The sequence below is a fragment of the Hyperoodon ampullatus genome (assembly GCF_949752795.1).
Source record: "Hyperoodon ampullatus genome assembly, chromosome: 5".
NCBI classification, from domain to species: Eukaryota; Metazoa; Chordata; class Mammalia; order Artiodactyla; family Ziphiidae; genus Hyperoodon; species Hyperoodon ampullatus.
The window spans coordinates 36,380,593-36,394,416 of NC_136918.1; the positions used below are offsets into that span (position 1 = coordinate 36,380,593).

Below are 13,824 nucleotides of genomic sequence, written 5' to 3' on the forward strand. Positions count from 1 at the left end.
AGTATCAATGAAAAGGTAGAATCTCTATCTGCTAATAGATTAATAACTAATGTTTATGATAGAAATCATCTCACATGAAACTAATTTTAAAATAATGACTCAAATATTGTTTTACCTTTCATGCTTGATGAGAGTTTTTGCTTCCTTTTATGAATGGCTTTTGGCTGTGATTTTTTTCTTTTTTTGTAAGTCTTTAGGTCCTTTTACTGAATTAGTAAATATGCCATACGTAGCTTAGTTTTTTCTTCTAAAGAAGATTGCAAGTAAAGTGTTTGCCAGTTAATGTATAGTAATGAGCAGAACAATAGTTAGGTGACTCATTTTTAGTCATAACTTTGATTATTCTGCTTAGAAGTATTTTACATGAAAGTAAGCCCAAGTGAATTGGCAACTATCTCCTGTGATGTCAGTTCTAAAAGGATGATACAATTTTCTGTTTTGCTTAACAAATCAAACGCTGGATCAGCTTCAGAAAGGTTGAAAACAAAGCACCATTTATTTCAGTCTTTTATTGTATACAAATGAAATCTTATTTATAATATAATTTTATTTCTACTTTATAACAAAAGCAAATTATTTGGGGGGAAAGAGTTATTTTGAGGAAGCTCAAAAGCTAAATTTTTATTTTAAAACAATTATTATTTGGTAATGACATAAAGGATGACAACTTTTGTTAGGATATAAGTTTCTGACATAAAAATGAATCAAAATATAGTAATTTTATTTTCCTAATCTGTGGTTTTAAAATTGCCTGAAATTGTTTTTTTACTTTCAGTAGTTATCTCATTGACATCAGTTTATATAAAGCAAAACAAAACAATGCACTTCTAAAAACATAATTACCATAAACTGATTTTCTAGTGCTTTCCCCAATATTTCTTTTCTAACAACAACTGAAATAAATTATGTTTGTGAAAACGTAATCTATTTTGTATTTATTTAGACGCTGGTTTTCAATACAGAATAATCAGTTGGTTTACCAGAAAAAGTTTAAGGTAGGTGTTTTGTTAACTAAGTGAAAACCCATTGAGTCCCCAGTTTAAGTTTTTTAACTGTTCCTTTTGGTAAAGCATTGAAGTCCATAAATATGCATGTGTGCAAGATTAATGTTTATTAGTTTTATTTTGGGGTATGTATAAGAGGACTCAGAAGTGGAAAGTGTCAACATTGTGTCCTGAATTCTTAGTTCCTAGCTTTGAGATGGATTTTTCTGTGTCCCAGGATTATTACTTTTATTCCTTCACATGTTTCTTTGTCCAGCTGTGAGACAGGAATTCCCTAGTACTGTTTTGATGCTGAAGGAAAGGGTGCCTTTTAAGAAATATCACCTTAGGGCCAAAAGTGGTAATGGAGAAAGGTTAATACTTACATTAAAGTGTAAGCTTGAATTAATTTAAATAGAAACTTTAAAATTTGTTAATATTGTTTTTACATATTTGTTTTCCTGAACCTGATTTTAAGAGTGAGGTATTTTTATTTAATGGAAAGGCATAATGAAATTATATGTGACTTGAGAATGTTAAAGATGATTAGAGAAAAATAACTATTAGTTAATTGATGACTTGATTTTTACCTGGTTAGCCTTTATGAATGACGTATTCAACTGTAAATTTCAAATATCCACTTTACTCTTGAGATGACACAATGTGAAATTTTACTTGCTATTCTATGGTAGCAGGTTTATTCTGTACAAGTTCTTTATTCTAACTAATTAGTCCGGGGTTATTTCTACTCTGATAAGCTTGGTTTTGAGTTTATTTTTTTATTAAGTACTAAAAAATGATGAAAATTTTCTCATTTTCTTAGGTATTTTAAGAAGCACGTATAGGCTTCTTATTTTTCTTTCAGTTATTTAAACTTGACTCATGAAAAGTTTCTTTTTTTGGAGGAAGGTAGCTTTTATTATATGTGAGTAAGGATCAGGAGAGAAATCGATATGAAAGAAAATAGAAGAAAATGAACAGAAAGCTAACATTTATTGAGCACTTGCTAATTAACTACCAAGTGTTGGACTAAGTTTATATAAACTATTTCATTTAATTCTTATACAGCAGTTTTATGAGGCAGATAAAATTATTAACAGGGCAGAATTACCTTTATTAGTTATATCTATGTTGATAACTCCTATTTCTAATCTAAAATAAGATAAAATATAAACCTTTAAAATTAGACCATTTATTCCAAGTACTGTTTTTAAGTATGTTTTTATTGGTAGTTGGTATTTAAAACCTAGGTTGATAAATATGGGAGTTTTGTTTCCTTATTGTAGGATAATCCCACTGTGGTGGTAGAAGATCTAAGGCTCTGCACAGTGAAACATTGTGAGGACATAGAACGACGATTCTGCTTTGAGGTGGTCTCTCCAACAAAGTGAGTGGTTCTAAAGAATTTGAGAGTTGCTTTTATGTTTCCATAGCTTGTCTTAAAGAATTTTCCAGAATACAGAGAGATCTGTGTTGCAGTTGTCATTATATGAGCTAAAGAGGAAAAAACTGCTCTAAAAGTAAATTTTAATAATTAATGATTACACATATTAAGTCAGATATTTATGTAACCTCTACCCAGTATCGCATTCTTTAAATTCTATGAAGATGATTGATGTGGCCATGTGAAAACATATTAACTGTCATGGTTATGAACTGAAGTCATATATCAGATAAATTTCTTTGATAACTATCATTTCATATATCTACCCAATGGAAAAAATTAATATTATTTTATGTGACAAATTTAAAGTTTTGTTTTGTTTTTTTTAATATACAGGAATGGGTGATTTGTTTTCAGTAGGTAATTTATTTCATTGGTTCCTTGATTTCTTTATGAACATACCCTGTCATAAAGATAGGTGAAATAAAACCTTTCAACAGAAATTAGTTTCTGTTAGAAAATTATTAAATAGCAAAGTGGACAAAAAAGTAAACCTTCTTATTTTTTGGTTTAATTTAGTATCTGAGAAAACAATGTTATTTCCTTTTAGAAGTTGTATGCTTCAGGCAGATTCTGAAAAGCTGCGCCAGGCATGGATTAAGGCTGTTCAGACCAGTATTGCTACTGCTTATAGAGAGAAGGGTGATGAATCGGAGGTTAGTAAACAATATTGTAATACCAAGTGATACATTGACAAATTTTCTAATTTTAGTCGCAACATTGCATGATTATTAAAACTTTCTTTTTTATGGAGGATAATTTTTTTTGTAATTGAAATGGGTTTTATTTTTAAATTGTAGATTCAGTTCTCTTGCATTTCTCTTTACTTATTTTATATATATGTGTAATATATATTTAATATATATATTTATGTTTAATCCAGTATTTCAATATGTGTCCTAGGTATTCTGATGCAAGTATTTTTCCCCAAATATTTTATTATTCTAATAAAACAGTGAATGTGAAAGGTATTTAAAATTAAAACTGGGTGAAAAGCAAAAAAGGAAAGCTCATATTTTTAGTGGAAATCTCCCTGGAGAAGATAAGCTGAATATAGAGTCTTGGGTTGTAGTCTGGCTTTAGCTACCCAGTGAGTTTACAAATTCTTTTGAGCAAGGCCATGAGTGAGTCTTAAGAAATGGAACTCACCACTTCCTCCCACTAGCTTCCTGAAAATGTGACATTTGTGAATCTGTACATGTCTGAAAATGTCTGTATTCTATCCTCACATTTGTTTGGTAGTTTGGTTGAGTGTGGAATTTTTAGGTTGGAAATGATTATTCTTAAAAATTTTAATGGCAGTGTTTTTCTTGTTTTCAGAGTTGTTGGAGTCTTTCTTGTTACCAGTCGTTAGTATTCCTCCTCTCCAATTTCTTTGTTTTCTTTTTCTGGAATTTCTGGACTGGTCTTATGATTTTCTTATTTTTTGTGTTTTTTTTCTGCATTCTGGGAGATTTTATCAGTTAGTCTTCGAAACCTTCTATTGAATATTTCAGTTCTGCTAGCACATATTTAATTTCCAAGAGTTCCGTTTTGTTTGCTGAATGTTTGTACATTGTTCTTTTTTCATACATGCAGTGTTAGAATTGTGGTTCTTAATCTTGACTGCACATTAGGATAACACAAGAAGCTTTAAAAAATCCCAGTGCTTAGGTCCCACCCCAGAACAATTGAATGGAGTTGGGACCCAGGCATCAATATTTTTAAAAGCTTTCTAAATGATTTCTGTGTATAGTCAATGTTGAGAACCATTTTATTAGGGGCTTTCCTTGGCTTTCTGGTAATCTGCTCATGGTTGCAAGTTAAGGACTAACCTCTTTGGAAGCTCTGAGAACACAGTTAGGACTTCGTTGACTGTGAGCTTCAGCAAAGTGTGGACCATTTGTTGAGGAACAACCAGAGTTAGGGTCTTTGGAGTCTTTTCAGCTAAGATTCCCCAGAGAAGACTCATCAGTCTCCTGCATAGGGATAAGGGCCTGGCTTGGAGCTAATTGCTGGGGATCGCAGCATTCGGTGTGTATACATTAATTTAACCCTCTGCCTACCACCTTTTAGGTAAACCCCATCCAGTCACTTTCTGTTTTACTCTCCCAGAGAATAAACCTCTAGTCGTTTGTGTGTCTTTGTAGAGAGCAGTCCACTAATGGCAGTGTTGGGGAGGGAACCTTCGATCTAACTGCTTCTTAAACAATCAGTCCTCCTACTTTCATCCCCACTTCCAAGATAACTGGTATAAATCCTTGAGTCCTTTGAATATTGTGTGATATAAATTGAGGGACTCTTAGATTTTTCTTATTATTTCCTTAGATTTTACCTTGGTCTACTCAGTTACCATTCATCCAGCCACTCTTCAGCTCCCCAAGTTTTGTTGCTCTTATTTTCTTTCCTGTTCCCCTATTCTTGTGGATAAATGTCTTAATTTTTTAATTAAAAAAGCTTAAATTTTTTAAAGTAGATTACAGATATCATGTCATTCCACACTTAATAGTAATTTCTTAATATCGTCTGTAACCCAGTCTATATTCATGTGTCTTCAGTTGTCCTAAAAATGTCTTTTACAACCTGTTTTACAAAGTAGGATCTCTTCTATGACTGGGCATTGCATCTGGTCTTATGTTCCTTGTCTTTCCATCTAGAACAGTTCCTTTTTTTCATAACAATGACGTGATGAAGAGGTTAGGCTATGTGTTCCTATAGAATTCCTTCTCATAGATTGCAGCATAGATGATGTGTATACTTCATGCTGCAACAGGAGACATACAATATTGTTATCCAGCCACTGTTAATGCTGAAATCTTCTGTGTGAACATGAAGCAGACACATTGGATTAGGGAGATGACAATATGATCCCTCCATTGTCATGTTACATTTCCTTTCTTGTTCCCAGTCTACTTTGTTATTTTGTGTAACAAAATCTACTTTGTGTTACTTTGACCCTATAAGATCTATGCTCCATCAACCATTCATCTAATAGTTTTATAACTGAATTTGTAATTTCATTAGGAATTGCAAAATGATGATTTTCTAATTCTGTCATTCCCATCTGCATTCCTGTGTGAAATACAGGTTTTCTTCATCAACGGAGCTATTTAGTTAGTTTAATAAAATGCTTAATTTTTGGCTTTTAATTACCACATTTGGTTGATTTATTAGCTACTTTAAGTGGGGACAGATATATGTTTTGGGGATATCATTATACACTCGTGGATTTTTGGTAAATACAGTGGGTTCCAATTAATTGCGGTAATTACGCTTTTTTCATATTCAGATTATCACAACTTTGTCCATTAAGGGCTCTGGGTAATTGCCTTTAAAAAAATTCTCTAGTTTTTAGTGGAGTTTTGAGAGGGAACAAATTTAGGTGTGTATCCAGATCATCTTGATGAAGGAGCTAGTGGTGTTGCTGAAAAACCTATGTTAGCAAAATCATACACCAGAAATAGCAGGGATTACAGGAAAAATAGGGATAGGGCCAACCTAAAAAACCGTGTAAGTTTGTAACTTGAATAATTTTTGGAACTTTAAAATCTCAGTAAAAATATTGGCTTGGCCAAAAGTTTGTTTGGTTTTAAGTAAAGATAAAAGACACATTTTTCATTTTCACGAAGAACTTTATGGAACAACTTATTCACTAACCGAATGAATTTTTTGGCCAACCCAATATTAGCCTAGTTAAATTCCTAATAAATGAACACTATAATATAGAATACAGATAGGACTTAACTTTAAAAATTGGTGAGGATAGCTTAAAGGAAGGGTACAGAAGGGTTGAGGCTTTGGTGACATATGCAAAATACATAAAGATCAGAGAGAATGGTGCAGTAAACACTTTCAAGTCATAGCACATGGCCAACATGAGCCAAGAAGAATGGGGAGGTGGGTGTCATTTTCAGTCCTGTGTTCCTTGAGATGGCCAGCCCAAGTTCTGCTGTGTTAGTGTACTTTGCTTTCGGCCAAAAGCATTAGCTAATAAAGGAAAAATTGGGACTGAACCAACATGGTTTCTGCATTATGTTGACATCCTTTCTCTATATGATAATTGCTTATGAGCTAATTCACATTATCAAACATGTTTTAGTAAAGCAGATTGTATTTCTTTTTTTTTAATTTTAAAGTAATCAAATTTATAGAGAAGTTCCAAGTATAATACAAACAATTTTTTCCCCTGAACTATTTCAGAGTAAGCTGCTAACATATGCCCCATCACCCATTATTAATTTAGTAATTCCCACAATTAGGACATTTCTCCTGTATAAGCATAGTACAGTCATCAAAATCAAGAAATGAGCATTGATGCATTACTGCCATTTAATTCTCAAATATCATTGTTTTAGCAGTTGTCCCAGTAATGTTCTTTACAGCAAAAAGATGCAGTTCAGAAGCACAGGTCTCTTTTAGTTGTCATGGCTCTTCAGTTTCCTTCAGTTAGGAATAGTCCCTCAGTCTTACTTTGACCTTCTTGACCTTGGTTGTATTGAAGATAACAGATTTCTGTAGAACGTCCCTCGTTGTTTTGTTTACTCACAAGGTTATGCATCTTTGGTAGGAATGTTGTATAAATGATGCTGTGTTCTTCTCACTGCATCCTTTCAGGTGGCACAGGATTTTGATTTGTCCCGTTATTGGTGATGTTAACTTCAATCACTTGAGTAAGGTGGTGTCTGCTAGACTTCTCTACTGTAATGTTATCTTTGTAATAGTATTTTGTGTGTGGGGGGGGGGGTACTTTGAGACTATGTAGATATTCTTTTCCTCATCAGGCTTTAAATTTTAAAATTTAATTATATCAATATAGGCCTCTATTTTATTCAATGTGTTATAATTCATTACTATCATTATTTGTTTTGTTTCTCAAATTGACCCAAGTTTGGCCAATCCAGTGGATCCCTGGATTCTGTATCCTTTTGACATGTTCCCAACAATCGTTGAGTTGTTCTCTACTTTCTAACATGATGAGATGTTCCGAGTTCATCTTCTTGTGGTTTTTCTGTACTAGCCTTGAAATCAGTAGTTTCTCCAAACTTCCCTAGTTCTTTTTGGTGGAGAATAGTTTGTAGAAACCAAGATAAGGGAATATACATGTGTATATACACATATACACACTTACATCTGTATTACTTTATGTATGTATCTATTTGTGTTGAAACCATTAGGGCACCTGTTGGTATCTCCAGTCCTGATTTAATATAACAGGGTTTGTTCTAACTCTCTTCCTTTTTATATAAATAAGCCCTTTCTCTGCAGTGAGAAATCTGGCTCCCACTTATTTTTAGCAGGTTTAGTTACACTATCAGTTCCCCTGTATGTGACCAATATCCTTTCCCTGCTGCCATTTCCCACCTGCCAGGCTCTAACATCTCTCACTAGGTGGCACTCCCACTTCGTAGTTCCTCTCTATCCTCAGGCTCTCATTTCCTTTGTTGGGCTGTCTCCCTATGCAGATACCCTCCTTCTGCTGCTTGGGAACAACAACCTGCACAGGGTCACTCTCATTTGAGGGTATGCTCCTCACCCAGCTCAGTCCTCTCTGGCATACTGTATCCCCACACTTTCTTTGCTTAGCCCCACCTAACGGCTATTGAATTGAGTTTCCAAAAAGGGCAAGACAAGGGCCAAATTATATTTCTGTTGATTTATACTAAAATACTGGCTTGTTGAAATGTTTTTAAACCAGAAGACTTTTTAGGTCATATCTTTAATTGCTTAGGATCTGCAAACTACATGTTTGTATTTGGCCGTTATTGGTATAGACTTTGTTGTTTACTTAAAAAATTAGCTTTTTGCTTATCTACCACCTTTTGCTTTTCTCCTTGTTTCGCCTGAGATTTTAGACATCGTGCATTCTGTTGTTGATTCACTCGTAATTATAATTATGCAATTGATCTCCTCATTAGTAAAAGGCCATACCATTTTCAGTAATTCACTGCAGTAATTGAAACAACTTGCTTGCAGTTCATTGAATACCTTGGAAAAACTTGGTATAAAATAGTATTTATTTTATTCTTGAGTCTTAATAGTCTCACGTGTTCTCTCTCTGTCTCTCATCCTGCGTGTTAATTTACTGTTCCCCTTACCCTTTGCCATTTTATCTTGTACATACATTCATTGTGTTGGGTTATTTTTCAATATTAATGTGTTTCTCCCCATAAGACTAAAGGCCAATTGATGGAGGAAACTATATCTTTTCATCCTTGAATCCCCGGTGCTTATTAGAACAGTGCCTGGCTTAGGCCCATAATAGGCCTTCAGTTTGTTGATTAGAAGCATTTGTTTGGAGCATGTAGTGTGCAACGTAGTATTACAATCCTTTTTTTTTTTTTTTTAATAATTCTTAATTCTTTTAGAAGCTGGATAAGAAATCATCTCCATCCACAGGAAGCCTGGATTCTGGAAATGAGTCAAAAGATAAATTATTGAAAGGAGAAAGTGCATTGCAGCGAGTCCAGTGTATTCCTGGCAATGCCAGCTGTTGTGACTGTGGTCTGGCAGACCCACGGTGGGCCAGCATCAACCTGGGCATCACCCTGTGTATCGAGTGTTCTGGGATTCACCGGTGGGTAGGCCTGCCCAGGGTGAGAGACTTCTTTCCGTTAAACACACATTGTAAATTATTGTGTCTCATTGGTTAGAGGACCTTTCCACTTGCCTAATTTGACTGCCAGTGTGTTTTTATATCTTTTATGAAGTGGATAAAATTCTGGTTTGTGAAGTACTTTTGAGGACTTTGATTCACCATTCCTTATTAACTAGAAGATCTATCCCTATTTATGTATGTGTTGAGGCCTATATTAGAGACTATGTCACATTAAGAGAGAAAAATAACTTGCATAATGTGCAAATAGAGACTTGAAAGTTTTATATATTAATGCAGTCTTTTTTTCCCCCCACTTAGGAGTCTTGGAGTTCACTTTTCAAAAGTACGATCTTTAACTTTAGACACCTGGGAGCCTGAACTTTTAAAGGTGAAATGAATATTTGCTTAAAAATATTTTATGTTTTCACATAAAAGTCAAGATTTTATTTATTTTTTCGCCACACAGCTGTGCAGGATCTTAGTTCCCCTACCAGGGATTGAACCCATGCCCCCTGCAGTGGAAAGGCAGAGTCCTAACCACTGGACTTCCAGGGAATTCCCCAAAGTCAAGATTTTTAGAATCTGGGTTTACAAATGTATGAGTTTCTCAGTGCTAACAGTGAATTAAATTGTATTGGAACATATCTGATGTTATTTTGGCAAATCTGGTGTTTTGTTATTGGTTTTTTAAATTGCTATGCTTATTATGTAGCACTCTTAACTCCATGTCAGTTCACTTTTTAAGGAAACCAGCACCCCTGCATTTTTATGTTTTCTTACAAATTATCTTAGATTCTGTGCCTTAATTTTATATTTTATAATTATATAAATTCTTGTTAAAAATATGAGATATTGCTGTAGTGAGCTGCGTGATGGATTGTTATAGCATGTCGTTATCATTGCATATTTTAGCATAACACATTTGCAAATTTACATTTTTAAGGGGTAGTAGTCATCCGACTAAGACATCCTTTTTCCTGTGTAAGGATTCGTATCTATGAAAATGTCATAAAAGATTTTAGATCACAACTGGGTTTTTAATAAGATTTACAAAATTTATACTGGTTAATAGTATACCCATTTTAATTCCCACCATTTAGTTTACCATACTGTAAAAAATATACATTTGTTTAAAGGTTGTAGTGTATTCTGCATTTATTTCTGTCTGAAAATTGTGCTTGTGTTTTTATTTCAATCCATAAATAAACCAATAATCCTGTCAATTAAGTAAAGTAAAAAGTTTTCTTTGTGGAATCACTGTGGAAACATCTAAATGAAAGTGATTAAGTTGGCTCCTGTGGTAGAGCCCTATTTCGATAGATTCCATAAATTGTTATGAATTCAAAGGAGAAGAAAGTGGGGGGTGGGGGCTAGCAATCTAACTTCTGCATCAACTTTGCATGTAGATATGAATGAACTCAGTGGATTCAGTTTAGAAGCTTTGGTTGAAACACAACTGTCTTATACATTTAAAAAATATTGAGACTTAAAAAAATATTTAGAAATACTTATAAATAAAGTGTAAGGAGAAAATAGTTTGCTTCAATTCTGAGTTGTTTAAACCTTACCGTGTCTGGACTTAGGCTTCTTTTTTCAGTTAACTTAGCAGATGTTGTGAATGTGTAGCCTTGTGCTAGCCACAGTAAGGGATAGAAATCTGGTAGAAGATGGGTGAGGAGAAACGCTTTCTTGAGGAGTAGTAATCTTCTAGGGGAGGTTTCCTGGTGAAGAATGGCAAAATGGTGATATTGCTCTCGGTCCTTGTCTCCTTTTGTTTTAACTTTAAGCATCTTTGTGAAATGAGCATTTGCAGAACATGCAAAAAGAACTAAATAGCTCTGTTTGCTTAAGGATTTATACAGTGCTTTTTAGGAAATTATTGCTTATTTTCTGTCTTTCTGCCAAACAGCTTATGTGTGAGTTGGGGAATGATGTTATGAATAGAGTTTATGAAGCTAATGTGGAAAAAATGGGAATAAAGAAACCGCAACCAGGACAAAGGTACTGTTGTGTTAATGTGTTACCCCACCCCCCCCACCATCTTGAATATAGCTATTATTTTATTTCACTTTAATTGATATGTATTATTGAAGCAGACTGTTCAGAAGAGATCATTACTGCTTCTGTTAAAATGTGGCTGTGTCTCTCTTGGGTTTGTTAATTAGATGATTATATTTTACTGGTCAGATAATAAATTATAGTCTCCAGATGAGAGAGAATCTTAAAAATTAAGGCTCCGGGGCTTCCCTGGTGGCGCAGTGGTTAAGAATCCGCTTGCCAATGCAGGGGACACGGGTTCGAGCCCTGGCCCGGGAAGATCCCACGTGCTGCGGAGCAACTAAGCCCGTGGGCCACAACTACCGAGCCTGCGCTCTAGAGCCTGTGAGCCACAACTACTGAGCCTGCACGCCTAGAGCCCGTGCTCTACAAGAGAAGCCACCACAACGAGAAGCCCGTGCATTGAAGAGTAGCCCCCGCTCGCCACAACTAGAGAAAGCCTGCGCACAGCAATGAAGACCCAAAGTAGCCAAAAATAAATAAATAAAAAATAAATAAATTAAAAAAAAAAAGGCTGCACACAGGAATATAAAAACTCTTAGCAGTTAAAGGAGACAAAGTTCTGTTAGTGGCAGGCCTTTAAAAAGAGTTAATCTCTTCATTAATATCTCCAAGGATCAAGTTTCTACTACCTACAATGAATAGTATCACATTGTTTGACTTCGTTCTGCAAATATTTGTTAATTATGTATTTCATACATGGCATTATTATATTGAAGAATTACAGATGAAAAGGGTAGCTTCTGGTAGGGGAGAGTACTTACTTAATTGCTCTGTTTGAGATTTTACTTCCAATTCTATATATGGAGACTCTGAACGAAGTGGCCGCCTTCAAGGTAGATAATTAGTTTTGTTGTTCATGTTATTTTTAGACTTTATGATTCTTTATATTAGGTATTAAAATTTTATTTGCCATAATCCTATGTTTGATAATATTTTTATGATATTTAATACTTTTTAAAAGTTATTGCCCTCTAAACCAATACCACTTAAATCAGATTCTTATTTTTTTGCTAAAGCATGTCTGTTTGAGTTATTTCAGACCTTGAGATATCCTATTTTAGCCAAAGACCTAGGCATTTTAGAAAGATGTAAGTAAGAAAAGGTATAGAACAAACTTGGTGTTTTATAGTTGTATCATAAATCAAAAATTTTAAATATGATACCTTTTTTGATCCCCCTTAAGTTAGAAATGCTGTGTTGTTTTGAAGTAGTGGTCTTATGAAGAATTATGGTCATGACTAGTGATAGTTCAGTATGTGACATTATTTTTCGGAGTAAAAATGGAATTAAAGTTAACTTCTGTAAATTTTAATAGTTTCCTGGTAATGTTTTTCATTCTGTAAAAAGTAAAAGAGAATATGTATAGGAATGAGTGAGCATAGAAATTAAGACAATAAGAGAGTGCCATGTTAATACTTGTGATTTTTCATTTTATTGTTTGTTTTTCATTTAAACATGAAATCATAGTTCATTAAATATTGGCGAGGAAAGCATGTTGTAGAATGTTGCAAATTCAGTTTTAACTAGTATGACATTTAGTGACTTTCTTTGAAAAATTCAATATGTAATGGCTTCTTTTCAGTATTAGCCATGCTAAGAGATTAAGCAGAACATCATGACATTTTTATGTATACCAACCAGACAGGAGAAAGAGGCATATATCAGAGCAAAATATGTGGAGAGAAAATTTGTGGATAAATATTCTATATCATCATCACCTCCTGAGCAGGAAAAAAAGGTTGTCTCCAAAAGTTGTGAAGAAAAGAGGCTGAGCATTTCTAAACTTGGGCCAAGTGAACAAGTTAGAGCATCTCTCCAAAGTTCAGGTATTACAGTTTACTTGTTTTCTATATAAATATTTTCTTAAGCTGAAGTAACTTTCTTAATCTCTGAATTAGTAGCTGTTGTAGATTTTTTAAATGCTAAAACTGTTTTGTTCTGTATATCCTACAGAAAAATTGGATTTCTCTGTCTTTAAAACAGTTAAATTTAAGTAGTGTTCTGATAATTTACATTTCTAGGTACACTTGACCATTGAACAACTCGGGGGTTGGGGCACTGACTCTCCAATCAGTTGAAAATTCTCATATAATTTGTAGTTGGCCCTCCATGTATGCGTTTCTTCCATGTCTGCTCTGCAGTTCCTCTGTATCATTGGTTCTGCATCCGTGGATGCCACCAATCCCAGATCATGTGGTACTGTAGTATTTAGTATTGAAAAAATCTGGGTATAGGTGGACCCACGTAGTTTAAACCTGTGTTGTTCAAGGTTCAACCATAATGTGTATATTCTTAAGGAATAAAACTGCTTAAAATGGAAGGGGAGATGGGAATTGCAAATCTGTCATGCAAAAAGCCCTAAATATCTGATTAACCACCTAATAGCCTTCCTGTTTTTTCCTCCTAAATTTTTCCCAGTAACGTTTTTTCCTGCCCTTTTCCCTTCTTATGGCCTGCTTTGTGCTTTGCTAACTTGCATGTCCCCAGTGATTGCTGTAAATAGCGACGAGGCCAGGCGGGAGTCTCTGTTCTGTCCTGATGAGCTAGATTCACTCTTCTCCTACTTTGATACTTCTTCAAAACTACGTAGTAGTAAGTACTACTCTTGTGGAGCATTCCAAGTCCGTGCCCGTGGTCATTGTGCGGTGTGGCCATTTCTCTAGATGTTACCCATTGTCTCAGAATTACACATCACTTACAGTCATACAATAAATTAACTCTTTACTACCCCTGACACATTACGGGGTAATGAGATATGTTGC

At 34.4% G+C, this 13,824-nt stretch overlaps 1 protein-coding gene across 1 annotated transcript in view; it reads left to right on the top strand.

The window, feature by feature from the left end:
- The window catches only part of ACAP2 (ArfGAP with coiled-coil, ankyrin repeat and PH domains 2), a gene marked incomplete at its 3' end in the record, with an annotated part of 162,117 nt that overhangs the window by 136,565 nt on the left and 11,728 nt on the right, over window positions 1-13,824 (top strand). The window contains exons 11-17 of the mRNA XM_079704367.1: window positions 944-995; window positions 2,270-2,370; window positions 2,978-3,083; window positions 8,772-8,980; window positions 9,320-9,389; window positions 10,911-11,002; window positions 12,704-12,888. Of these exons, the coding sequence (XP_079560493.1) occupies window positions 944-995; window positions 2,270-2,370; window positions 2,978-3,083; window positions 8,772-8,980; window positions 9,320-9,389; window positions 10,911-11,002; window positions 12,704-12,888 (815 nt within the window). The remainder of the gene's footprint in view (window positions 1-943; window positions 996-2,269; window positions 2,371-2,977; window positions 3,084-8,771; window positions 8,981-9,319; window positions 9,390-10,910; window positions 11,003-12,703; window positions 12,889-13,824) is intronic.